This window comes from Cololabis saira, chromosome 18 (assembly GCF_033807715.1).
Source record: "Cololabis saira isolate AMF1-May2022 chromosome 18, fColSai1.1, whole genome shotgun sequence".
In the NCBI taxonomy this organism is placed as follows: Eukaryota; Metazoa; Chordata; class Actinopteri; order Beloniformes; family Belonidae; genus Cololabis; species Cololabis saira.
This window is the reverse complement of record NC_084604.1, coordinates 38,587,029-38,614,276: the sequence shown is the minus strand read 5'-3', so window position 1 is coordinate 38,614,276 and position 27,248 is coordinate 38,587,029. Positions and strand designations below refer to the sequence as shown.

The window sequence follows — 27,248 nt, the reverse complement described above, 5'->3', positions numbered from 1 at the left end:
TTATAATCATTTGTTTCAGATGTACTGTAATTATTTTCTGTATAAAAAATTGAATTTGGTGTTCAAAAAGTCTTGAAAAAGAGGGGGTCGTCTTATAATCGGGGTTGTCTTATATTTGGGATAATACGGTATTGATGTCATAATCTACAGGTGAAGGTCATAAAAGTTGAATATGTTGCAAAACTTCATTCATGGTAAATTCAACTAAAGGTGAAACAAATATCTTATTTCCCACTTCTCGCGAAAACCACCGCCCGACGATGCGCCAACACCGCTGGACGAAGGCCCCGCAAGGCGGGCCGGGCTGGGGCGCGGGGCCTTCGGCGGCAGGGGGAGGAGGGCGACGGGACAACTGCTCCCCCAGACTACCCCCCTTGATCCAACACGCCCTTCTCTGTTTCTGATCCCCCCCACCGGTCCACCTTCCGCGCGGTGCCGGACACCGTCCCGCAGAAAGACCCCCGCCCGACGACGCGCCAACGCCGCTGGACGAAGGCCCCGCGAGCCGGGCCGAACGCCGCGCTCCGGCGGCGGGGAGTGGAGGGCGACGGGGCAACTGCTCCCCCAGACTACCCCCTTGATCCAACACGCCCCCCTCTGTTCCTGATTGGCTAATACCAAGGCTCTGGCTCGCTTAATTGGTTTACAACAGCGTCACTTTAATGCCTAAAGGTTGATTTATGGTTCCGCGTTACACCAACGCAGAGCTACGGCGTAGGTTACGCGTCGCCCCCGTACACGCCGCGTATGGTGCGCGTCGCCGCGTAACCTACGCCATACCCTAAGGTGTAGGCTCTGCGTCGATTTAACGCAGAACCATAATTCAGGCTTAACATGATAACGCACGTGCAAATGTGTTTTTTTTTTCTTTCCTTTTTTCCCTAATTTTTGAACTGACGGAAATCCGTCTAGACGGAGAACTTTAATCCCTGTTTATGGTTCTGCGTTACACCAACGCAGAGCTTACGGCGTAGGGTACGCGTCGATTTAACGCAGAACCGTAATTCAGGATCACAGGGAGTCGTTTACACCGTGTCATAACTGCATGCGAGCGTCCGACTATCGCGTCGAGCTGTGTGACATCAGACGCTCTCTGTCCACACTGAAACCATTAAACTTGCGGCCAGTTAGGACAGTCCAATAGAAAATAAAGCAATGGAATTGATTTTGTCGCTGACGCTCGCTCGCATGGGACACACTTTAATAGTGTACGCAGCCGCTGCTCTTCTCCCCGGAAAGGCTTTGTGTCCTCCCGTACTACACGTCATTCAGGCAGCCAATCAGCACAGAGCCTCATTATCATAGCCCCGCCCCTCAGAATCCCTCATAGAGAAGGTTAGAAGTGGTAAAAAAAGAGACATGGCCCAGAGGCTGAATTTCTAATTTATGTAGAAAAAACAAGCTTTTGATTGTTTTTAAGACATTCAAGGCCTGTTTAAAATATACATTAAATGCCATAATAGGTACCCTTTAAATTGTCATTAGCTTTGTAAGTCTATGACAGCATTCACTCACTTTTACAGTTGACCAGCTGGTCTGAAGCAGAGGGTGTCATTAGTAAAGCATTTTTTTCTTACATCCCTCAGATAAAATTAAATCAAGAACCATCATTCATCTATAGTGATAAAATCACATGAACGAGGCATGACAGTGGGACACTGTTCAAACATTATGACATTGACTTCCTGTTTGTTTACTATGGTTTTACTGAGCAGGAAACTGAAATCCAACAAAAAATATATAACTTTATGTCTCTCTATTAACACAACAATGACAAAAACTGGTGAAAAATGTTAGATTAAAATATAAAAATATTACAAAACAAGTTACTAATGTGCCAACAGAAGCAGAACCATTTTAAAAAAGCGAATATAAAACTGAACTTATTAGAATTACACCATCAGATTTCTTTCTTTCAGAACAAAAGATTAAACACATTTCTATCACTGTTTTTTTTCTAACATGTTTGTGCCATTTGAAAGCCTCACTCATCATACACACTTTTTTTCCAATCTAAATACAATTGTGACTTCCTAAACCAGGGGTTCTTAACCTTTCTGACCTTGGGGCCCAATTTTTTCAGTACAGAGTTGCCCGGGGCCCGTTAAATATTAACACTGTATAGCAGGGGTATTCAACTAAAACTTTAAGAGGTCCATTTAGAGAAAATTTACTCAAGCGAAGGTCCAGAACATCCTTATTTATTTATATATATATATATATATATATATATATATATATATATATATATATATATATATATATATATATATATATATATATATATATATATATATATATATATATATATATATATATATAAAGCCTCATGTTGTTTCAACATCTGCATCTGTGTTATATTAAAAAAGTACATATTTGCCACTTAACATGCGTAACTTGAATTACACATATTTTTTTCTCTTAAAAATAAAATAGATTTTATTTTATTTTTCTTATTTTATTTCTTTACCAGCAGTTTGAATTTCCCCTTTTCTTTGTTAATTGTCTCAACACATCTTAACAATTGAACAGTTTTGCACTTTTTCTTTCTTCCCCTGTTATAATCTTATGCCCCCACTTTCTGTCGTTCAGTGAGAGAACTGAGCTTTCTCCTGCCAGAACTTAAATCTGGGCTGGATGGTGTCAGGTTCTCATGCACATGTGAAGGTGCTCATTGTTGAGCCTGGAACGATATTAAGTTTTAATTATGTTCATTGTGGAGAAAGCTGCTTCACAGTATGTGGACCCAAACATGGGCAGGATGTTTTAAGATAGTCAGCTTATTTTCTGCGACTTCAGTTCAGACTTGAGTGGATATATTTGATGAAAAACTTTGTGTTTTGTTTCAGTTGCGTTTCACTTTCGCACTTTGAAGTGTGCATATTTTAAAATAGAGCGGGAACAAAACTTATTTTGATTTTGCTTTAAGTTATTTACATTAATAAGTTCTCAGGATTGCGCGTGTCGGATTTCATCCGAGCCTGATCAGCTGAGACGGGCAGAGCCCGCAGCTCTCATGGCCGCGCTGCAGCCGTGTCACTTTCCAAATGCTTTTGCGAGCCCGAACAGTCCAGTTCAGCAGACACGTCAGCCCTGCATCTACATCTACAATCCTTCAGCAGTAAACGACACGCTGAGCTCGCTCGCTCTGGGCGCAGACCCAAGTAATCGATCCCTGATCCTGGCGGATCTAAACCTACTCTGTGCAAAATGAAGGATTTACTCTGTAAATACACACCATTTCTCTTACTATTAAGGCTGAAATATGGTTCTGCGTCAAAACGACGCCGTGCCTACGGCGTGTGGTTTGGGTCGACGCAGACCACACGCCGTCACCTGCGCCGTCACTGACGTGCACCTCCCAAAAATTGTAACTAAAGGCTGAATTAAGCTTCTGCGTCACACCAACGCAGAGCACACGCCGCAGCCGTGACGCCGTATTGAACCCTTCGGACTTCTCCGTCTCTCCATTTGGTCGCGGTGCAGTACCCCCCGCGACCGCTAGTTAGCGATCTTTTTCTGAATGGTTTATCCGACTTTTTCCCAGTCACAGTGAATCAAAGAGATAAGGACAACTATTGTGCAAAAAAACAAAATAAAAAAAATCACACATAAACGAAGAAAAGAGCCCTGAAAGTTCACGACTGCTTCAAACCGGAAATGCATTGCTCCCAAGCGATCCAATCACAGCCCTCTCCGTCTGCGTGTGGTCTGCGTCGCTCGACGCGTAGTTACAATTTTCGGGAGGTGCACGTCAGTGACGCAGAACCATATTTCGGCCTTTACACGTAAAGCTAGCTGAGTGTCTTCTCCTCATTTGGTCGGGAGTTGCTATGCAGTCCCGGGGCCCCCGCGGCCCAAACGTACAAAACTGATTTTTTTTTTTTGCGGCCCACTAGATGGCGCTCGCGGCCGCGGCCCTATGGTTAAGAATCACTGTCCTAAACCATCTGATCTGGCAAAGGCTGCCCCACACTGATCACATTTCTAGGGCTTCTCTCCAGTGTGAACACGTTGGTGACTTCTTAAATTAACCGATTTAGTAAAAGCTGCCTCACACTGATCACATTTGTAAGGCTTCTCTCCAGTGTGAACACGTTGGTGACTTCTTAAATTACCCGATTCAGTAAAAGCTGCCCCACATTGATCACATTTGTACGGCTTCTCTCCAGTGTGAATACGTTGGTGACTTCTTAAATGACCCAATTGTGTAAAAGCCGCCCCACACTGATCACATTTGTACGGCTTCTCTCCAGTGTGAACACGTTGGTGACTTCTTAAAGCACCTGATTTACTAAAAGCTGCCCCACACTGATCACATTTGTATGGCTTCTCTCCAGTGTGAACACGTTGGTGACTTTTTAAATTACCCGATTTAGTAAAAGCTGCCCCACATTGATCACATCTGTACGGCTTCTCTCCACTGTGAACACGTTGGTGACTTCTTAAATCACCTGATTTACTAAAAGCTGCCCCACACTGATCACATTTGTATGGCTTCTCTCCAGTGTGAATACGTTGGTGACTTCTTAAAGTACCTGATTCAGTAAAAGCTGCCCCACACTGATCACATCTGTACGGCTTCTCTCCAGTGTGATTACGTCTGTGTTTCGTTAAAGTACCTGATTGAGTAAAAGCTGCCCCACACTGATCACATCTGTACAGCTTCTCTCCAGTGTGAATACGTTGGTGACTTCTTAAATTACCCAATTGAGTAAAAGCTGCCCCACACTGATCACATTTGTACGGCTTCTCTCCAGTGTGAATACGTTGGTGACTTCTTAAATGACCCGATGCAGTAAAAGCTGCACCACACTGATCACATTTGTACGGCTTCTCTCCAGTGTGAATACGTTGGTGACTTCTTAAATGACCCGATTCAGTAAAAGCTGCCCCACACTGATCACATTTGTACGGCTTCTCTCCAGTGTGAACACGTTGGTGACTTCTTAAAGTACCCGATTCAGTAAAAGCTGCCCCACACTGATCACACCTGTACGGCTTCTCTCCAGTGTGAATACGTTGGTGACTTCTTAAATTACCCAATTGAGTAAAAGCTGCCCCACACTGATCACATTTGTATGGCTTCTCTCCAGTGTGAATACGTTGGTGACTTCTTAAATGACCCGATGCAGTAAAAGCTGCCCCACACTGATCACATTTGTACGGCTTCTCTCCAGTGTGAATACGTTGGTGACTTCTTAAATGACCCGATTCAGTAAAAGCTGCCCCACACTGATCACATTTGTACGGCTTCTCTCCAGTGTGAACACGTTGGTGACTTCTTAAAGTACCCGATTCAGTAAAAGCTGCCCCACACTGATCACATTTGTACGGCTTCTCTCCAGTGTGAATCTTCTTATGGCTCTTCAGGGTTGATGAAGTGGTGAGGACTTTCTCACACTGATCACAGGGGTAGTAACCTGTGGGCCTCTCTTTGCCTTTACGTTTCTGTAAAGAAAGAAAGAGACTTAGATCCTGTTGTCGGTTGACCTGTCAAAAGTTTATTCAGTTGTATTTAATAGCTTTCTATCATGGTGTTTCCAGTGAAACAATGAATTCTTATTTTCTAGGGGTCATATTAACCATATCCTGTCACAACTAATTCTTTACAGACAAAAACATTAAAATAAAAACATCTCGGTAGGTCAGAACAAAAGTGTAAGTGGTGAAAGCTGCGGAAACTCCTGAAAGCTATCGTTTGTGGCTTTTTAGAGGATTTCTTATTCAGCATTCAGACATTCAGCTGCAGAGGGATTTACAGTGGTCTGTCTGGAAAGAGACTGGGCAGTGGCATCCAGTAATTCTTGGTAAGTTTTTAAACTGTCAGGATTTGGCACAGTAACAGCGATGTTAACACTGTAACAGACAGACTGTTTCAATTCAATTTGGTCATCAACAGATACAACAGTTTCAGGTGTAGGCCAAGTATTGGAGGTTTGCATAAAAAAGCTGGGGCATTGATCCATCTGTTAGGGAGGAAAGTATCTGACAGGGATAAGCCTCTTGTAACATCATCAGCACGATAGTTTTCTGAATGTATGTGTCTCTAATCTTGACTGGGTGTGAGGCTTTTGATTTCGGATACTCTTGCTCCTAAATAGACTTTGAAGCAACAATATTCTGATTGAAACCAGTGGAGCACAGTGGTAGAGTCAGTCCAAAGTGTAAGTTCAGACTGGTAAAGTGAATTCTGTCCTGATTAGGCACCAGTTAGTGGAGCACGTAACTCTAGTATGGGTACTGATAGCTGTTGTTTGGGTGAAACGTGTGAACAAGCAAGAATGAAATTCTGACATATGCGACAACACTATATGTAGGGGTGCAACTAACAATTATTTTAATAATCGATTTATCTGTCGATTATTTTTTCGATTAATCAATGAATCGGATAAAAAAAGTATTGATAAAAAAGAACTAAATGGACTAACACAGAAAACATACACATGTATGCTTTACATCTGCTAAATATATAAAAATAAAGTGCACAAAAGAGGTTATTTAAAAAGGGACCTGAGCTGTCAGAACAATAAATAAATAAATAAATAAACAATAAATAAATTATAAAAAATAAAGAAAAATAACAATCAGAAACAGGATTTGTTTGAACATTACAATTTGTTCTCTCACTGCCTTCACTCAAAAAACTAAGGATCTTACCAAGAAGTTTTCTTATTTCTAACCTAAAAATGCCATTACACCTGATAACACATATCACTTAAAAGGTTAGGTGTTTTTCCCATGCGTTTCAATTGAACTTTCATTTGTGTCAAGCAAATTTTAAGTTCTAGTTAAGTTTTAAGTTAAAGTCTTTATAAGATTTTGAGTTTTGGCAGTGTTCAAAATAAAATTATGAGACCTACTGTATTGGAGCACATTCGGCACCAGTGCTGCTTGTTTTATCCATGAATGACTACAGATCTAAAATTGAAAACTACCCAGTTAGCTTTATTACGTTTTTATTTTTCTGACATTTTCTGCATTTTCTTTTAGTTAAAACTGTAGGGGGAACAGATGTTTAGAGGAACCTATTTATGTCCCGGGTTAGAGGGGGAACATATAGGAGAACGGACCACAAGAATATAGAGTGGATTGAAAATAAAAGTTAAGCACTGAGCTACACGTGTCTCCCATCTGGGCCATTGCAGACTGCCTAAGCACAGCATTTTACTAAAACTAAACATACCCGCCTATTTCTTCTTCCTTTACGTGCGCAGCGCGTTAAATAATACATCCATGGCGCAGCGTCAGCGCGCTGCGCCGCATTAAATGTAGTCCAGGCGCGACTTAAGGCTGATTTATGGTACCACGTTACACCAACGCAGAGCCTACGGTGTAGTGTACGCGGCGATGCGCACCGTACTACGCGTCGCCGCGTACCCTACGCCGTAGGCTACGCCTTCGATTTAACGCAGAACCATAAATCAGGCTTTAGTGAGTGACGTAATAATCGCGCAACACAACGAATCGATAATGGAATTCGTTGCCAACGCTTTTAATAATCGATTTTTATCGATTTTATCGATTCGTTGTTGCAGCCCTAACTATATGCTTGTTCAGACGCATCAAAAATGATATGGGTGCCTCGGACGGTGGTAGGACGGTCCATCTCTTTGGTATAGAAGCATGGGATTGTGATTTGAGAAAATAACGAAGCACCTTTTCCAAATAATTCCAAGCTGTAATAAGGGGATCACCTAACCTAATGGATCATACAACAGAGTTAGTACATGTAACGCAATGTTACATTTACTAACTTTCAGTCTTGCAGTTCCACAGCAGTCCCAGTGTGTGCTCCTGAGGATCAGCCTGAGCCTCAGAAAGCCAAAGCTCACAACTGTCCGATCTTGCCTCAGATGGTAAGTTGATAATCATAGCAGGATCATTGCTTGCCCACTGACAAAGGTCAAAGCCCCCTACTAAAAGAGTAGTTCTCAATTTGTCAGAATGTCTGAGCTGCCACTGATGAAGGAAAACTTTGCAAGATGCCAATTGATGGTGTACCCAGAAACCACAATAAAAGATATGACAAGCTGAAGAAGGTGTGGGTTACAGTGTTCAGGTTCAGATGAAAAGTACGATATCGTCCGCGTAAAGCGAGATCTTATGATCCACCCCTCCCAGCCTAATTGGTAAGTAATAAGTAAGTCCTGTGTCCTTGTACTGATTAACATCAGCACTATGGAAAGCACAACGAGGAATCCTGATAACGGGCATCACAGCCTGGTGCCTTTAAAAAGCAGGAAGGGGCGATATTTATCTTGATTAGTCATAGCAGATGCTGTTGGCAAGTTGTATATAAGACGAACCCAAGAGACAAAATCGTCACCCAGAACAAATTTCTCCAAGACTTTTAAAAAGGTACTCCTAGTCAACTTGGTCGAAGCTTTTTCGGCATTGAGACAAATAAAAGCTTGCTTTGATGATGTAAGGAATTTATGACACTTTAAATTCATGACTCTCTTTACAATGAAAAACAAAAAACTGTCGGGGATGAAACCTGTCTGATCTGGATCTATGCATTTATTGAGCCTAGTTGCTAATATTTGAGTAAATATCTTGAAGCATGTGTTAAGCATGGGATATCCCTGTCCTGTATCAGTAGAAATGCAACGTTAGCATTATAAAGCAAAGAAGGAAGCTCCATGATTTCCTTCAGAGATATGCTGGCATTCAGCTCTTTACGAAAATTATGATATAATATCCAATTTTGGGGTGTTTAACCCACTTAGCCATGTTTCAACATCACCTCTAGCCTTGGATTTGTATAATTCCTCATAGTACACTTTAAAGCAATCATTAATTGATTTTGGGTCTGTAAGTGAGTTACCAGTGCTGGATTTTATTTTGTGAATGGCCCTACTAGCCTGCTGACCTGTAGGCTAACGAGTGAGTAGCATATTTCAACTTGAGTATGTTGTGTAAAATCTGATCATTACCGTATTTTCGCGACCATAAGGCACACATAATTTTTTTTTTTTTTTTTTTTTAATGTGCCGGGCGCCTTATGAAACGGTGCGCCGTGTCTATTACCTGAATTACGGTAATGTAAGGGCGGCCACCATGAGAACGGTAAAGGGAGAAGGGGGCGGGTGAAGCCCCCGTGAGTTGCGACGTGAATGAGACCATCCACTGAGCTGTTTAATGCGAAACAGATGAAGACTTTTAAGGATTTGCTTGATGTGTAAAGTGAAATAAAATACAATCAAACTAAGTTTTGCTCCTGATATATTTTTAAATAAGCACACTTGTGTGTGTGTTCTGCAGCGCGTGTGTGTTTTGCATGTCGGAACCGAGGATGCACCTGCCGTGGGGTTGCGGGGTCCGATCGCCGCATCCCCGGGGTCAGATCCGGCTGAAATGCCGGTGCTCTTTCCCCGGGAGCCCCTGCTACCAGTCCATGTGGGCTCCTCCGGTCCCGGCCGGTCGGAACCAGTCACTTTCCCCGGTTGAAGCCGCGACGATGCGCGCTGCTCCAGCCCGACTTCCTGGTTCCCCAAGCGGGGTCCGATCGACCTGGTTCCCGGCCGCTTTGCGAGCAGAGATTTCTGGGGTACGTCCCAGGTCAGATCAGCTTCACCCTCCGAGATTTACAGCCAAATCTGTCGGTTACAAACCCGGTACCGGATCTCCGACATGCGCGTGTGTGTTCGCGGCGCGAAACACACACATTCTCATTTATGTGGTGCTTGCCTGCCGCGCCGATGGACAGTCAAGTGGCTGAGACAGTGGCGCAGCTGAATTAGCGGAGCGGAGCTCCTGTCGGATACAAACCCCGGTACCGGCTCCCCGCTGTGTGTGTGAGCGGGACCAGCGCACTGGACCGGGACCCGGGACCAGGGACGCGGGACCAGCGCGGGGGAGCGGGACCCGGGACCCGGGACCGCGGCGGTCGGGATCCACAGCACAACGGGGTATGAAAAGTTTATTTACTCTTGTGCTTGCCTGCCACGCTGATGGACAGAAACTGCCGGCTATGGTGATTTTTAAAAGAAAAGCGTTGCCTAAACAGACTTTTCCAGCCAGAGTGAAATGAAAAGGGTTGGTGGCTGAGAGAGGTTTATGTGCGGCGACCCGTGTTTTTTTTTAATTCTTTAATGCAGAAACAGAAGATGAACCTTTGAAGGGTTTGATTGATGTGAAAAGTGAAATAAAATATCAAACTAAGTTTTGCTCCTGCTCTATTTAAATAAGCACTCTTGTGTGTGCATTCTGCAGTGCGTGTGTGTGCAGCTCCGTCTCTGTAGACGGCGCCTTTTGGGTCGGTGCGCCGTATGTGTGTTTTAAAACCAAAAATCACACACAAAACTGAGGGTGCGCCTTTTCACAAGGTGCGCCGTATGGTCGTGAAAATACGGTAGTATTTCTGAATTAAACTTCAACCTTGGATACCTCCATATCAATGTCCTGTAGCCGTTTCTTTTGTAATTGTTTTTATATTTTGTTTCAAGACAAAACTAGTCGATCAAGGTCAGGGATATAATTATATGAATATTGTTGAAATGTAAAAAATGTTGAGTTGTCTTGATAATCAGGGTGGGCTTCTATAAGCAAGTTGCTTCAGCCCAAATCTTTTTTTGGTTGATAACTAAAATTAATTTAATTAATTATTTTGCGATTTCCTTAAATCGGCTTTACAAGTGCTGACATGGCCCCGGATGACAACTTTGAATGTCTCCCATAATGTGGAGTATAAGACGTGTTAGACAAGTTATTACAAAAGGACTCAGTGAGCAATGATGAACATGGTCGCCACGAGAAACTTGGTTTGGGTCTTTTGAGATCAAGAACAATACAGGTTGGGGCATGATCAGAAATGACAATATTATGGTAATTGAATCTTGTTTGGCATCTACTAGAAAAAAAGTAAATTCACGAGTACTGAAAACTGACTGTTTTTTTAAGGGTTTGCCTCAGAAAAAATGAAGCTTACAGAGATGCTATGCTATAATGCTTTGGGGGAAACCCCAATTACGTCACAGAAAAAATATCGATATATATCGAGTATCGCCATTCAGCTAGAAAATATCGAGATATGACTTTTGGTCCATATCGCCCATATATACTAGACACACGTTTTTTAATTTGTGGGAGACTTTAACTACTGGTTCGACCCAGAACTAGATCGCTCTTCTACCAAACCAGCCACGAGGAGTAAGTCAGCCTCATATATCCAATCCTTTCTGTCAGTGTGGAATTTCTGACATCTGGCACCTCCTTCACCCTAAAGATAGGACGTACTCTTTTTTTCTCCCACGTTCATCATACATACATCAGGATAGACCACTTTTTTGTTGATGACAGGATCGTTCCCCAGATTAGCTCATGTGATTATCAAAGCATAGTTACTTCTGACCATGCCCATTTGGTTAAGCAGATTTACTTTTTCCTTGACATGAACAATCCTCCAGATGTAGCCGCACTTACAGTTTGGTATGCGTTTAAAGCCTATTTGAGAGGCCAAATGATTTCATTTAAGGCAAATATGAAAAGAAATTCCCAAAAGGAACAATCGGCTCTTTTATCTGAAATCTGCGACACTGACAAACAATTTGCTCAACATCAGACCCCTGAGCTCTAAAGTAAAAAGATTGACCTCAAAACCAGATTTGACCTTTTATCAACTTATACACAAAATATTCTATTAACAATAGCTTAGCCTGGGGAGAAATCAGGGAAGCTACTCGCTAATTTGCTAAAAGGCCGCAGATCCAAACAACACATAGTTGGAATCCGCTCTGATAATGGGGTAATCACTTCCAACCCGATGGAGATCAATAATACTTTTAGGAACTTTTACTCTCGGTTATACTCCTCTGAATTTGACGGGGATGAGTCAAGGATTAGCAACTTTCTCAACTCACTACCCATTTCCTCTATTCTGCCAAATCTAATTAAGAAGCTAGAGGCTCCTATAAGTCAAGCTGAAGTAGCTCAAGCCATCTCTTCAATGCAGTCTGGGAAGACGCCTGGGCCAGATGGATTCCCCGCTGAATTTTTTAAGCAGTTCTCAAAGCCCCTTTCAACACAATTTGCAGCCGCTCTACTTGAAACACACCAACGTGGTTCACTTCCACCATCGCTGACAGAGGCATTCATAACGTTCCTTGCGAAGAAAGGGAAAGACCCCGTCGACCCTGCCTCTTATCGTCCTATCTTGCTGCTCAACACTGATGCTAAAATCCTGGCAAAAGGTCCTAGCCCTCAGACTGGATGAAGCCCTTCATCATAATATCCACTGATCAAACAGGTTTTATCAAAAACCGCCATCCGTTCTTCAATGTCCAACGCCTACTGGATGTGCTATATACGCCTTCTCACGACCAAACCCCAGAGTGTATTGTTTCTATTGACGCTGAGAAGGCGTTCGATCGTGTCGAATGAAGATATTTGTTTTTAGTTTTGGATAAGTTTGGCTTTGGCCCTATGTTTGTAGGCTGGGTCAAGTTGCTCTATGCTGCCCCCACTGCATCGGTTCAGACTAATGGCATAACTTCCCAACCTTTTATACTAGGCCGTGGAACAACTCAAGGCTGCCCACTGAGCCCTATTCTTTTCGATATGGCTATAGAGCCGATTGCAATTGCGCTTCAAGCCAGCTTTGTTGGCATCCAAAGGGGCGGCGTAGAATATAAAGTCTCTCTATATGCTGACTAGGGCTGCAACGATTCGTCGACGTTGTCGACAAAAATCAATAATCAAAATTGTCGACAATTGTCGCCAGACGTGTTTTTCCAACGGAGAGAGGCGTCCCACTTCAATACAATCTCTGCCGAGAGTCGCGCATGCACGATAGCGTCTCAGCGCAGGTGCGGGTAATAAAACTTCAAAAGTTTGGGAGCATTTTAGCCTGGATACCGTGAATAAAAAGATTACTTGCAAGGTTTGCAAAGCCGACCTTGTTTATCACGGAGCACGCCGGTAATGCATTTGAAGAGAAAGCACGTCGGAGTGTTGAACGAAACGCCTTGGTAAGATATTAAGCATATTTTGGCTTGAAAAGAGAGCTTTAACGTTATGCCTGACTGTGCCTGACAAAAGTATTTTAAATTAAATTAAGTCAGATATCTGGAGAAACTGCGTTTAGTGTCTATGGGCGCATCTTGGATGAGAGACGCGGGATTTGGGACGCAGTCGGTCAGCAGCATTCTCCCCTCCACAGCAATGTAATGGCCAAGCGATTCATTTCTTAAATTAAAGGGGACCTATTATGAAAAACATGTTTTTTCTTGTTTTAACATATATAAAGTGGTCTCCCCTCACCCTGCCAATACAGAAAAGATGAAATCCCATGAATTTCTGCAAGGTCTGTACCCCCGCCCTGCAGAATCTTCCAGTGTCATGTGACTTTTCTAGGGCCCGTTCTGAATCTGCGCCTATGGTTACGTCACCATAGGCGCTCATTTCCATAGGTCGGCCTCCGCTGCTGAAACCACGCCCACAACCAGCTCTCTCCGCCGGCTGGAGCTTCAGCCATTGTTTAGAAGCGGTGACTGTTTCCACCGCGAGGGAGAGTTAAAATGAGGTTTTGCATTGACATTTACCCTCATAAAAGGATCAGTGCCCACAGTACGGACCCGGCAACTGCACACGAGTCAGCGGTAAGTGACGTTAATTTTTTATGTTATTTATATTTGTATGATCTTTGTATGGGCTAAGTATTTAGCTTAGCTCCGGAGCACCGGGGCCGCATACGGAGCTGCCGGAGATGCTCACGGACCGGACCGTCGAAGCACCCGGAGCTCCGGGTTCACCCGGGGGCTCTGGGCCCGGAGCTCCCCGCCGGCGCGCTGGCGCCCGGAGCTCCCCGAGAGCCCCCGGGTTCGGAGCTCCGGGCCCGGGGGCTTCGGGGGAGCTCCGGGCGCCGGCGGCTCTATTAGTACCGTAATACATTTTTATTCTCTTTATGGTTTCAGATCTGCCAAGCAATGCACCTGAAGCTGTTCAACGACACCTTCAGAAGACGCGCGGTCCTTCCTTGAGCCAGCAATGTTATTTATATATTTTAACAATAAAGTTGCCATTTGTGAAAATTCAGTGTTGTGATTTCTTTACAGTTAACATGATCCATTTGTCTTGTAACATAAATGAAATGAGGAATTGGAGAAAAGAACTGTGGTGTAACTGTTTAGAATTAAATTAAGTCTTCCTGTGTGAAGACGAGGTGACTAAAGGCTGATTTATGGTGTACATTCTCAATGTAACATTGTTACTTTTATATTCATTGTGAAAAATAATAAAGATTTGAAACAGAAAAAGTGAAAAAGAAACAATCCCCCTTAACCCCCCCCACTCCCCGTACCCTCATTCATACAACACACACATACATACACACAGCATACTATACAGATGCAGACACCCCAGGCAACCCCCACCCTTGTGATAAAAATGGAGTATGGCTGAGCTGATAGACCAAGTGAGGAAACACCGTCCTATGGGGAACATCCACACTGAAAGCCGTCCAAGCCCACGACTACAGGGGACGCCGCCGCAGAGACCCACCCCGACCCAGAAAGAGAGGGGCCCACACACCTTTTTCTTTTTTAGAAAAGTATGGTGTTTGAAGTTCACACCTTAAAGGAGCCGTCTGTAAGAAATGGCCAAAACTGGTACTGCAGTCACTTTCAAAATATTGTTGAGCGGGGTGTACCCTCCCCCTCCTCCCCCCGACCAGAGGTTGCCAGGTAGGCTGCAGAATGCAGCAGGAACGTAGGCTGCCATGGCTGCGATAATTAGAGCCGAGCTGGCAACCCGGATGCAGAAACAATACTGACTTGGTGATTGGGAGATAGGTGGAGGGTGGAGCTTCAGGCCAAAACAAAAAATGACAACATAAACATCAGTTGAGGGCTGCAACTCCTCTTTTTAAACTGGAATATCCTGGCTTGAGTGCTGTTGTCAGTGACATAAGTATTTGAAATGAACATGATTTTTAAACGTCTGTTGACATATCGGGGTCATTTTATGATTCGTTTTATTATTGCTCTTACATACAGCTCCTTTAATATTGAAATATTTGTACAGTAAAATTGTTTGAAATTCCCTGTGCCTTTAGTAATTGTAGTTGTGAAGAGGGCTAAATTAAACATTGGGTGAAATTATGGGAGAATTAATTTTTATAGTCTCTGCAAAACATAACCTGAAGAGAAAAAGGCGATTGACTTTTGTAGAAAAGTAAGGTGTTTGAAGTTTAGATGTTAATATTTCAATTTTTACACAGTAAAATTGTTTGAAATTCACTGTGCCTGTAGTAACTGTAGTTGTGAAGAGGGCTAAATGAGGCATTGGGTGAAATTATGTGAGAATTCATTTTTATAGTCTCTGCAAAACAGAACCTGAAGAGAAAAAGGCGACTGACCTTTGTAGAAAAGAAAAGTGTTTGAAGTTTACACCTTAAAGCAGCACTATGTAATTTTTCCACCTTAATGTCATATTTCCAGAGTCATTGTGATGGAACATCAACTTCCAACAGGTTTAATGAACCTCTGTCATGGTCTGAGGGGTCTGTATCGCCTTCACTGGCACTATGTAACTTTGAGGAGCATGGTAGGAACCCTTCCACACTAAAAAAACGACACATTTTTACGGCTTTGACTGCTTTACGGCATACGTAACTTCCCCCTCCTTCCCCATTTGTTGTCGAGACGAAAATGGGCGGGGCGTGGAGCGCAGAGCTCCGCAGAAGCTGGTAACTCGTTGCTGTGTTGTAGCTGCAGCAGCTCACACATAACAGACGTGGGGAAAAGATCGCTAATGGTTTAACTTTTCACCGCTTTCCTGCTCGGAGGAAGAACCACGGACATTTCTAGCGAGAAATATTTATTTTACATTCATAATATTCACTTAGTGAATGTACATAATCCCTTTTGTGTCCGTTGTTCGCAAAGATCGCGCCGGAGTAAAGGCTGTTAGGTTACGCCGTAGGCTACGTAACCTACGCCGTAGGCTACGTAACCTACGCCGTAGGCTACGTAACCTACGCCGTAGGCTACGTAACCTACGCCGTAAGCTACGTAACCTACGCCGTAGGCTACGTAACCTACGCCGTAAGCTACGTAACCTACGCCGTAAGCTACGTAACCTACGCCGTAGGCTACGTAACCTACGCCGTAAGCTACGTAACCTACGCCGTAGGCTACGTAACCTACGCCGTAGGCTCTGCGTCGATTTGACTCGCCGACCGAGGGCAAACAGGCAGACTCGTCTCAGATTGTGACCAAGGGAGCAAGCATTTTTTTGTGGGAAATAGAGAGAAATAATCCTGTGACTCGTCAGATTTGTTTTGGATGTTTGATATAATAGTTTTCAGAAGCTGTTATCTGGGTAATTTACACACTTTCAGATAAAGCTGAAGTGAAGATAGCGGAGCTGTTTTATGGTTCCGCGTTAAATCGACGCAGAGCCTACGGCGTAGGTTACGCAGCCACGCCTGCCGTACGCCGTACCGTACGCCGTAGGCTCTGCGTCGATTTAACGCGAAACCATAAACTCCGGAGCCGGCAGGCAGAAATCTCTAAATTTTCGGAGCAAATTTCTTAACAGGCGTAGCTATAACTGTGTTGATTCCATCTATTAAACCAACATCTTCCTAAATGATTCATTTCAGCCAGTGTAATTCTCAACAGGGCTGCAGGTTTCTCTCCCGGGACAATGGAGCAGCTTGACCCGGCGATCACGTCTGTACTCGGCCTGTGAGCTGCTGCTGCTCCCCAGGGGCGGCGACTCTTCTCATCTCCGAAAACGTTGAGTCAAATTTCTTAACAGGAGTTATTTGGATAAACTGAGCCCAGGTTGAGGATCTTAACGGTTACTTTTACACCTGAAAAAATATCAAAACTTAATAAAGTGCCATATTAACAGCGCTACAGCTGAAATTAAAACATCTTTTGGCTCTCAGCTTCCTGATCAGGGTAGGGATGAAAACGAGGGGTAGGGGGAGAATTGGGACAGGCACCTGGGCCAAGTGTCCTATATTTCAAGTGGGGGTAGAAAAGAAGGGCGAGTGAAGAAAAGAAGGGGGAGTATTGAGATTGGGCCCAAGTATCTGAGATAACAGACTAAAAGAGTAAAAGAGTCGTCGGCTCCGTTGGATCACGGCTGTAACGACCAAACATAAACTTCCACACAGTATCACAAACAAACACGCACACAGACCGGGGTCGGATCGGGTTTTATTCCCCACTTCTCCAGCTAAACGCAGTTGCTGGCCAGCTCTCTGCGGTGCGATTAACCCCAATCTTCAGATAAAACTAGTTTGTTGAGGAAAAGATATTAACTCTATTTGTAGCTGCAGAGGAAAAAAATAATCTCACGAGGAAAACAAAAATATTGCTCACGCCTCGGAGCCTCTTCAACATAATATAGCAGTCAAATAAAAAGAAAAGAGAAGTAAGAGTGATACAAAACATGTACTGTATGTTGTACTATTATACTAATATATTGAAACACATGGCGAGTCAAACATTTACCAAAGCAGCTGCCAAACACTCCTAAACAAGGTAGCCTAAGACGTGGGTTGTGCAGAACTGCCGCAGTAAATCCTCATGGGAGCTCCACTCTTTGATAGAGATTTCATATGAACCCAACCCGTTAATAATCATTATTTTCTCCATATACCGCTCCCTGGATTCCTTGTTTAAGGTATCCCGATAAATTCCAGTTCCTTTCCAGCAGTTTAACATCTTTTTTTTGCGTTCCGTCTGTTCACTTGGTGAACCAGAAAAGTCCGTCCCGTCTTCATTCGCTATCAAAACAAATGCAGCGACGGGACAGGAGTTTTCCGGCAGTACGCGCTGGTGCTCATGGGAAACGTAGTGGTCTTTCTGGTAAAGCACTAACGCTTCAAAGGAGCCGCCAAACTCAACAAAAGCTGAAAGTTACATTGTGCTGCTTTAATATTTCAACTTTTGTACAGTAAAATTGTTTGAAATTAAGCATGCTTGTAGTGATTCTACTTGTGAAGAGGGCTATATACAGGGCTGCACATAACTATTTTGGTCTGGTGCTCAGAGGAGCCCCTGGATATGTGACTTGGGGCTCCAAAAACGGTGACCCGTCTCGCCGGATCGATAAAAGAGGGATGCAGGAATAAGTTATAGGCAAAACGATATTTATTCACTTATAAAGATGAATGAACAAATTATGGTGCGTGTTAGTCTGTGGAGTCAGTATAAGTAAGTTACAGTTTTTATCGGCCAGATTGGGATGCTCACGGCATATTTTGCACCTAGGGTTGCCACCTTTCAGAAATAGAAATAAAGGACGCCCCGATTTCAGCAGCGCAGGAGCCAAAAAAAAGCCCCAAAACTTCTAAACTGCATATATATATATTTTATATGAAAAAACGTGTTCTTTAATAGCATTGAACTTGCATGACTGTACAGACAGCCAACCATATAGCAGCTGAAATAGCAGACTATGCTCTGTATGTCCACATCAGCCAAGGTGTAGAATATTGATTCAGGTGAAGAATATGGTCTGCATCATGCAGCCACTTCTCGGGAACACACGTTTTCTGTTCGATTCGGGTAGTGGTTCAGTTTGGCGTCTCTTTGTAGTTGGTGGTGGTGGAACGCCAAAATAATTACTTAATGGCGCTTGCTTCTTGGACATTTTGACGAGACGTGTCAGGGTTTGTTCTGTAAAGCTGATCCTTACCTCTCTTCCTGCCCAACCCACCGCCGCCACGAGCATGGAGGGGGAGTAAGGACGTGCTGTGATTGGCCAGTACCAACTTTGAGTGGCAGTTCTGGGGAAAAGCTCTCGCAATAGATTTTTTAATATTAGTATTCTGGTCTGGCCACAACCAATATTATGAGCCCCAGCTGTTGGTACGCAAAAGCGCTTCGCAGCACAAGATTGACAGCGCACTGTGGATTTTGGCGGCGCATGCGCTCCGGCGGCCCACTTATGTGCAGCCCTGGCTATATGAGATATTTGGTGAAATTATGGGAGAATTCATTTTTATAGTCTCTCCAACACAGAACGAACCAAAAAAGGTGAATGACCGTTTTAGAAAAGTAAGGTGTTTGAAGTTTAGATCTTAAAAGAAAAGTGTTCCATCCTTTTCTTTTACAGTAAGAGCGTGTAAATATTACGGTGGAAGTATGGGTATATGAAAAAACATATCTGCATGATCTGAAGCTCAGTACTTCATATCTTTTCGTTTCTGAGCCGCATTCATTCATCTGCCGTAAAGGCTGAAATCGGAGCGCACATGGAAATTTAGGAGCAGCTGATTTGACCACGTAAGCACGAATGCCGGCTGGCTGGACTGCAGCAGCAACTGACCTCTAAACATAGGCTTGCCACCCGTCCCTTGAAATGCGGAATTGTTACGTAATTGGGAATTAAAAGTTGCGTTCCGTATTGAAGCAATACAGAAGCAGTTTATTCCGTATTTCACAATTGTCCCATGCACGTCTGTCACACACGCACACACACGAACAACGAACTAACAATAATGAACAAAATAAAGGACAGGATATATTAAAGACAGCAACATGTGTTGGTGCACTCTCTGCCTGCCCTGCAGACGGCCCGTCCCTTCGCGCTCCGTTGCCTAGTTAAGCCTAAATTATGGTTCCGCGTTAAATCAACGCAGAGCCTACGCCGTAGGGTACGCTGCGACGCCCAACGTACGGCGTAGGCTCTGCGTTGGTCTAACGCGGAACCATAAATCAGCCTTTACCTCTCACTGCTGCTAACTGCACCGACACGGGCGGCTTTAAATAAAAGTCAAGTAAAAGATGTCTCCAGAGGCTCCAGACACCCCACCCCGTCCTAAAGAAGAAACAGACACCCCACCTCGTCCTAAAAGAGGAAACAGACACCCCACCTCGTCCTAAAAGAGGAAACAGACACCCCACCTCGTCCTAAAAGAGGAAAGACACCCCACCTCTTCCTAAAAGAGGAAACAGACACCCCACCTCGTCCTAAAGAGGAAACAGACACCCCACCTCATCCTAAAAGAGGAAACAGACACCCCACCTCGTCCTAAAAGAGGAAACAGACACCCCACCTCGTCCTAAAGAGGAAACAGACACCCCACCTCTTCCTAAAAGAGGAAACAGACACCCCACCTCGTCCTAAAGAGGAAACAGACACCCCACCTCATCCTAAAAGAGGAAACAGACACCCCACCTCGTCCTAAAGAGGAAACAGACACCCCACCTCATCCTAAAAGAGGAAACAGACACCCCACCTCGTCCTAAAAGAGGAAACAGACACCCCACCTCGTCCTAAAGAGGAAACAGACACCCCACCTCTTCCTAAAAGAGGAAACAGACACCCCACCTCGTCCTAAAGAGGAAACAGACACCCCACCTCATCCTAAAAGAGGAAACAGACACCCCACCTCGTCCTAAAAGAGGAAACAGACACCCCACCTCGTCCTAAAAGAGGAAACAGACACCCCACCTCGTCCTAAAAGAGGAAACAGACACCCCACCTCGTCCTAAAAGAGGAAACAGACACCCCACCTCATCCTAAAAGAGGAAACAGACACCCCACCTCGTCCTAAAAGAGGAAACAGACACCCCACCTCGTCCTAAAAGAGGAAACAGACACCCCACCTCGTCCTAAAAGAGGAAACAGACACCCCACCTCGTCCTAAAGAGGAAACAGACACCCCACCTCGTCCTAAAAGAGGAAACAGACATCCCACCTCGTCCTAAAAGAGGAAACAGACACCCCACCTCGTCCTAAAAGAGGAAACAGACATCCCACCTCGTCCTAAAGAGGAAACAGACACCCCACCTCGTCCTAAAAGAGGAAACAGACACCCCACCTCGTCCTAAAAGAGGAAACAGACACCCCACCTCGTCCTAAAAGAGGAAACAGACACCCCACCTCGTCCTAAAAGAGGAAACAGACACCCCACCTCTTCTTAAAAGAGGAAACAGACACCCCACCTCTTCTTAAAAGAGGAAACAGACACCCCACCTCTTCTTAAAAGAGGAAACAGACACCCCACCTCTTCCTAAAAGAGGAAACAGACACCCCACCTCGTCCTAAAAGAGGAAACAGACACCCCACCTCGTCCTAAAAGAGGAAACAGACACCCCACCTCGCCCTAAAAGAGGAAACAGACACCCCACCTCGTCCTAAAAGAGGAAACAGACACCCCACCTCTTCTTAAAAGAGGAAACAGACACCCCACCTCGTCCTAAAGAGGAAACAGACACCCCACCTCGTCCTAAAGAGGAAACAGACACCCCACCTCGTCCTAAAAGAGGAAACAGACACCCCACCTCGTCCTAAAGAGGAAACAGACACCCCACCTCGTCCTAAAAGAGGAAGCAGACACCCCACCCCGTCCTAAAAGAGGAAACAGACACCCCACCTGGTCCTAAAAGAGGAAACAGACACCCCACCTCGTCCTAAAAGAGGAAGCAGACACCCCACCCCGTCCTAAAAGAGGAAACAGACACCCCACCTCGTCCTAAAAGAGGAAACAGACACCCCACCTCGTCCTAAAAGAGGAAACAGACACCCCACCTCTTCCTAAAGAGGAAACAGACACCCCACCTCGTCCTAAAGAGGAAACAGACACCCCACCTCGTCCTAAAGAGGAAACAGACACCCCACCTCGTCCTAAAAGAGGAAACAGACACCCCACCTCGTCCTAAAGAGGAAACAGACACCCCACCTCGTCCTAAAAGAGGAAGCAGACACCCCACCCCGTCCTAAAAGAAGAAACAGACACCCCACCTCGTCCTAAAAGAGGAAACAGACACCCCACCTCGTCCTAAAAGAGGAAACAGACACCCCACCTCGTCCTAAAAGAGGAAGCAGACACCCCACCTCGTCCTAAAAGAGGAAACAGACACCCCACCTCGCCCTAAAAGAGGAAGCAGACACCCCACCCCGTCCTAAAAGAGGAAACAGACACCCCACCTCGTCCTAAAAGAGGAAACAGACACCCCACCTCGTCCTAAAGAGGAAACAGACACCCCACCTCGTCCTAAAAGAGGAAACAGACACCCCACCTCGTCCTAAAAGAGGAAACAGACACCCCACCTCGTCCTAAAAGAGGAAACAGACACCCCACCTCGTCCTAAAAGAGGAAACAGACACCCCACCTCGTCCTAAAAGAGGAAACAGACACCCCACCTCGTCCTAAAAGAGGAAACAGACACCCCACCTCGTCCTAAAGAAGAAACAGACACCCCACCTCGTTCTAAAAGAGGAAACAGACACCCCACCTCGTCCTAAAGAAGAAACAGACACCCCACCTCGTCCCAAAAGAGGAAACAGACACCCCACCTCCACCTAAAGAGGAAACAGACACCCCACCTCGTCCTAAAAGAGGAAACAGACACCCCACCTCCACCTAAAGAGGAAACAGACACCCCACCTCGTCCTAAAGAGGAAACAGACACCCCACCTCGTCCTAAAAGAGGAAACAGACACCCCACCTCCACCTAAAGAGGAAACAGACACCCCACCTCGTCCTAAAGAGGAAACAGACACCCCACCTCGTCCTAAAAGAGGAAACAGACACCCCACCTCGTCCTAAAGAGGAAACAGACACCCCACCTCGTCCTAAAAGAGGAAACAGACACCTCAAGCCTTTATTTGTTATCATTTTGTTGATTATGGCCCACAGCTTATGAAAACCCCAAATAAAAAAATCTGAAAAAATTTGAATATTTTATGAAATCAATAAAGAATTAAATAATCAAAATGATAACAAATAAAGGCTTAAAGGCTTAGCACAGTTCTGAAAGACAAGGAGCTGCTTGTCTTAGACATTTGTCGTTGTGTCATTTAATTTAGGTGCGGTTCTGTTTAACTGCCCAATGCAGGCACACTTTGTTTCATTTACGATGACCATGCGCAGGTTCCGGCTGTCTGTACACTCATGAAAGTTCAATGCTATTAAAGCATTTAGTTTTTTCATATAAAATATATACATTTCTATGCATTTTAGACGTTTTGGGGATGTCGCTTTTTTTTTGGTGCTCGTGAAAATTGCTGAAATCGGGACGTTCCTTATTTCTATTTCTGAAAGGTGGCGACCCTAGGCTGGACCGCAGCAGCAACAGACCTCTAAACATCAAAGAAGAAACTTAATTATATTCATTTTTAAAGTTAAGATTCAATTGCTCTCCCATTTAAAATATATAACCGGATCTTATTTGATCCCAGGGCGACATGTGGGTGATGTCTTGCCAATGAGCAAACGCTCTCCATGCGTCTCTACACTGAACAAAATAAGTCTAAGTGCATGTAAATATAACATATTTAAATCTGTGATATTAACAATTAAAAATGAAGTTTGTTGCTTTACATGAATACATCTAGTTTTGAACTGAATCTGCATTTATTCAAAAAACAAGACATTGTGCATTTTTTTTCCTTAACAAGCACACTGATACAAATATTGTACTTGATTTTCTTAAAAAAATAAGTCAACTTTTTGCATGAGATTATTATGTAGATCAAGAAAGACTAGTCTTTGTATAAACTACTTAATTTTTTGTATGTAAATAATACATTTTGCAAGTACAGTCAACTTAATTGTGTTAAGTTTACTTTATTTATCAAATTTAAGTTCACTTTAAAAAGAAAAAGAAAAGGAAAAAAAGAAAAAAAGGGAAAAGAAAAAAAAGAAAAAGGAAAAAAGAAAAAAGGAAAAGAGACAAAAATAAAAAAGGAAAAAAAATAAGAAAACTAAAAAATGAAGCTGACTTTACTTGCAAATGAATGTTGTACATACTAAAAATTAAGTAGTTTATACAAAGACTAGTCTTTCTTGATCTACATAATAATCTCATGCAAAAAGTTGATTTATTATTTTTAAGTAGATCAAGCACAATATTTGTATCAGTGCGATTCTGGTTCTGGTTCTGGACCTGAACACTGACCTGCAGACCAGCAGCTTTAGTCCTGCTGGATGAGGAGTCCTGGTCCTGGTCCTGATCCATCTCCTGTTTCTGGTCCTGATCCTGGTTCTGGTCCTGGTCCATCTCCTGTTTCTGGTCCTGGTCCATCTCCTGGTCCTGGTTCTGATCCTGGTTCTGGTCCATCTCCTGTTTCTGGTCCGGGTCCTGGTCCATCTCCTGGTTCTGGTCCGGGTCCATCTCCTGGTCCTGGTTCTGGTCCTGGTTCTGATCCTGGTTCTGGTCCTGGTTCTGATCCTGGTTCTGGTCCATCTCCTGGTTCTGGTCAGGGCCGTCCATTGGTACGGCAGCCGCCGCACCTCGGCTTCAGGGGAAAATGTAAATGTTTGTTTTTTTAAATACATTTATGGAATTACTCTGTGTCTATTTGTATTGATTATTCTATTATTTAATACATATAAAATAACTACAAATGCAAATCAGAACAACATGATGGATTTCACTAGGAATTATCTTTCCCAACACTTGTACCCCCTCATATCTTGAAATGTCCCAGCGTCCCTGACGACAGTGGTCGCTATCAATCTGGTTTTTAGCGCGCTTTGCAGTGTTACTAACTTACAAACTTACAAAAATTAAAAGAAAGCAGGCGACACCGCAGTTGTTTTTCAAAGAAAGAAGGCCAGTCAGGCTATTAACGAGGCTGTAGCCACTGATGGATTAATTATGCAAGTTCATTTTAAGGTAAGATATCAAATCACCCTACCCTCTTATAAATCTGTTTAAGGGAAATATTTGACTTTTCTTACTCTCTTTCTCTCTCCTGCTCCCTCCCTCTCCTTTTTGCATTTGGACTTTAACTGTTTTCAGTTAAACTGGGATGTCCCTGTGATATTGTTGCACTGTGAACAGTGTTGTAAAGTGAACAGAATGAGTTAAATGGCGTTTGTCAGATACGCTTTTTCCAGAGGTGTCAAGTAACGAAGTACAAATACTTTGTTACCTTACTTAAGTAGAAATTTTGGTTATCTATACTCCAGTGGAGTAATTATTTTTTAGACTTTTTACTTTTATTCCTTACATTTTCACGCAATTATCTGTACTTTTTACTCCTTACATTTTAAAAACAGCCTCGTTACTCTATTTCATTTTGGCCTTTTAAAATAAAAACTATCCAGTTAAATTGCTCCATCCGGATAGAGTGAATTTGGTTGTGGTTGTTTCAGATGTTCTTGTCCAGTTTTGTTCTTACATCCGTTCCCTCAGATTCCTGCAACTAAACTTGGATGTACATTCCAATAAAGGTTAGGATAAATGATAACATGAACATGAAGTTTGACTTTTTGCACCATTACAATACTTATAGGCAACTAGTCATCATATCTCCTGCTCTCTGAAACACATGTTAATGCTCAATAGTACACATATATGCTTCTTTAATATATTTGCATTATACTAAGATGCATTCATTTTCAATGGCTTTTGTCCTTAATGGCTTTTTTCCCCCTTACATTACTTTTACTTTTATACTTTAAGTAGTTTTGAAACCAGTACTTTTATACTTTTACTTGAGTAAAAAACTTGATTTGATACTTCAACTTCTACAGGAGAATTTATCTATACTTCTACCTGAGTAATGAATGTGAATACTTTTGACACTCTGTTTTTTCTGCTCTCTAACTCTAACTCTGCTCTTACTGTCGGGGCTGAAACGGATGTGTATTGCGTTATCAGCACGTAAAGCCTGAATTATGGTTCTGCGTTAAATCGACCTTGCCGTACCTTAACTTTGACTGGACTGACACTGGTTCTGGTTCTGGTCCCGGTCTGTCTGCAAACACGCGGCCTCCACTCGAGCGTTGCTGCTGGAAAATGTGGGATTAAAGTACCAGAGACATCAAATGATCGTAAACCCGTCAGAACCAAAATGACAAGTCCATCGGTTTCTCTACAGAGACTCACGGCTCGGTTTCGTCGTTAAATCTTCTCTCGGTCTCCCAGACAAACTGAAGCGTCTGGTCTTCCGCGTTCCATTTGTCCTCGGAAGTGGGGATTTCCCAGTTCCCAGTTGGATTTTTCAACTGGAACGCCCTTCGAAGTGGGATTTCCCACTGGGAAAGTGGGAGAGTCTTCACCACCCCCGAGTTCACATTCCAAGATGGCTGTCCCGGTTGTAAACAGTAGAAGAGAGCTCTGTAAAAATCCGTAGCACTTCATTATAGTTTTGGTCACACTAAATCAGTCGTATACAAGTATTGTTCGGCATATATATGCTGCTATAGTGTAATTTACATTTTTCATGTGGTATATGCGAACTACAATCTTGTTTACCTACTTTGTAACTGGAACGCTGATAACTCGGCTGTGACGTCATTCCCAGTTCCGACTTCCGACTTCCGAGGTAAATGGAACGCAGCATTTTTCTCCAGGTTTCTTCTTCTTCTTCTTTATGTTAGGCAGACTAGACGCATCAACGGCGCATTGCTGCCCTCTACCAATCTTTATTCAAGTCTCTGTCAGTTTATTATATTTTACAAAGTCAGTACTGGAGTTGAGGGGGGGTGAAGGGGAATGGCATCCCCCCCTGAAATAAAAAGGGTCCAAATCATCCCCCACTGAGATAAAAAGGGTCCAAATCATCCCCCCCTGAAATAAAAACGGTCCAAATCATCCCCACTGAAATAAAAACGGTCCAAATCATCCCCCCCTGAAATAAAAACGGTCCAAATCATCCCCCCCCGAAATAAAAACGGTCCAAATCATCCCCCCCTGAAATAAAAACGGTCCAAATCATCCCCCCTGTAAAACTGCCATCCCTCCTTTCCATCCCTTATGTCATTTCATCAATGAATGTGGTTTTACTGCTATTTCAACATTTAGAGTCATCACCAGAAAAATAACACCAGAAAAATAACTTATTTGACAATTTTCACCTGTTTCAAGTAAATGTTCACTTTAAATAAGTAGAAAAATCTGCCAGTGGGACAAGATTTATCTTCTTATTACAAGCAAAAAAATCTTGTTCCACTGGCAGATTTTTCTACTTATTTCAAGTGAAAATCTACTTGAAACAGGTGAAAATTGTTGTTTTTTCCAGTGATGAGTCTTGTTTTAAGTGTAATGAGATTTTTTTGACTAAAAAGTGAGACATTTTAACTAGAAATAAGACAAATATTCTTGTTAAGATTGTGATAAGTTGATAACTTCAGAAAAGTGTTTTTATTGTTGTGTTTTGATGTATTTGATGTAAGCCCAGTGGATATTTAAAGCTTACAGAAGGCTGCATTTGACTGCTGCTATGTCATTCCTGCAGTATTTCTGCAGCTGTTTTGGTCACTGCTATTATTTCTTATATATTATATTATTTGTAATCAGCACAAATTATCTGTTCCCATGTGATAA

General features: G+C 43.4%; 1 protein-coding gene across 1 annotated transcript; it reads right to left on the bottom strand.

Annotated features, from left to right (window-relative positions):
• Positions 1–2,330: 2,330 nt before the first annotated feature.
• Positions 2,331–25,882, bottom strand: LOC133418541 (zinc finger protein 665-like). The gene is made up of 4 exons (XM_061707275.1): positions 25,809–25,882; positions 25,629–25,711; positions 23,871–24,210; positions 2,331–5,451 (listed from the first exon to the last, which is right to left on the bottom strand). Exons 3-4 carry the CDS (start codon positions 24,183–24,185, stop codon positions 3,988–3,990), a joined length of 1,779 nt encoding a protein of 592 aa, XP_061563259.1. The 5' UTR covers positions 24,186–24,210; positions 25,629–25,711; positions 25,809–25,882; the 3' UTR covers positions 2,331–3,987.
• Between the last annotated feature and the right edge of the window lie 1,366 nt (positions 25,883–27,248).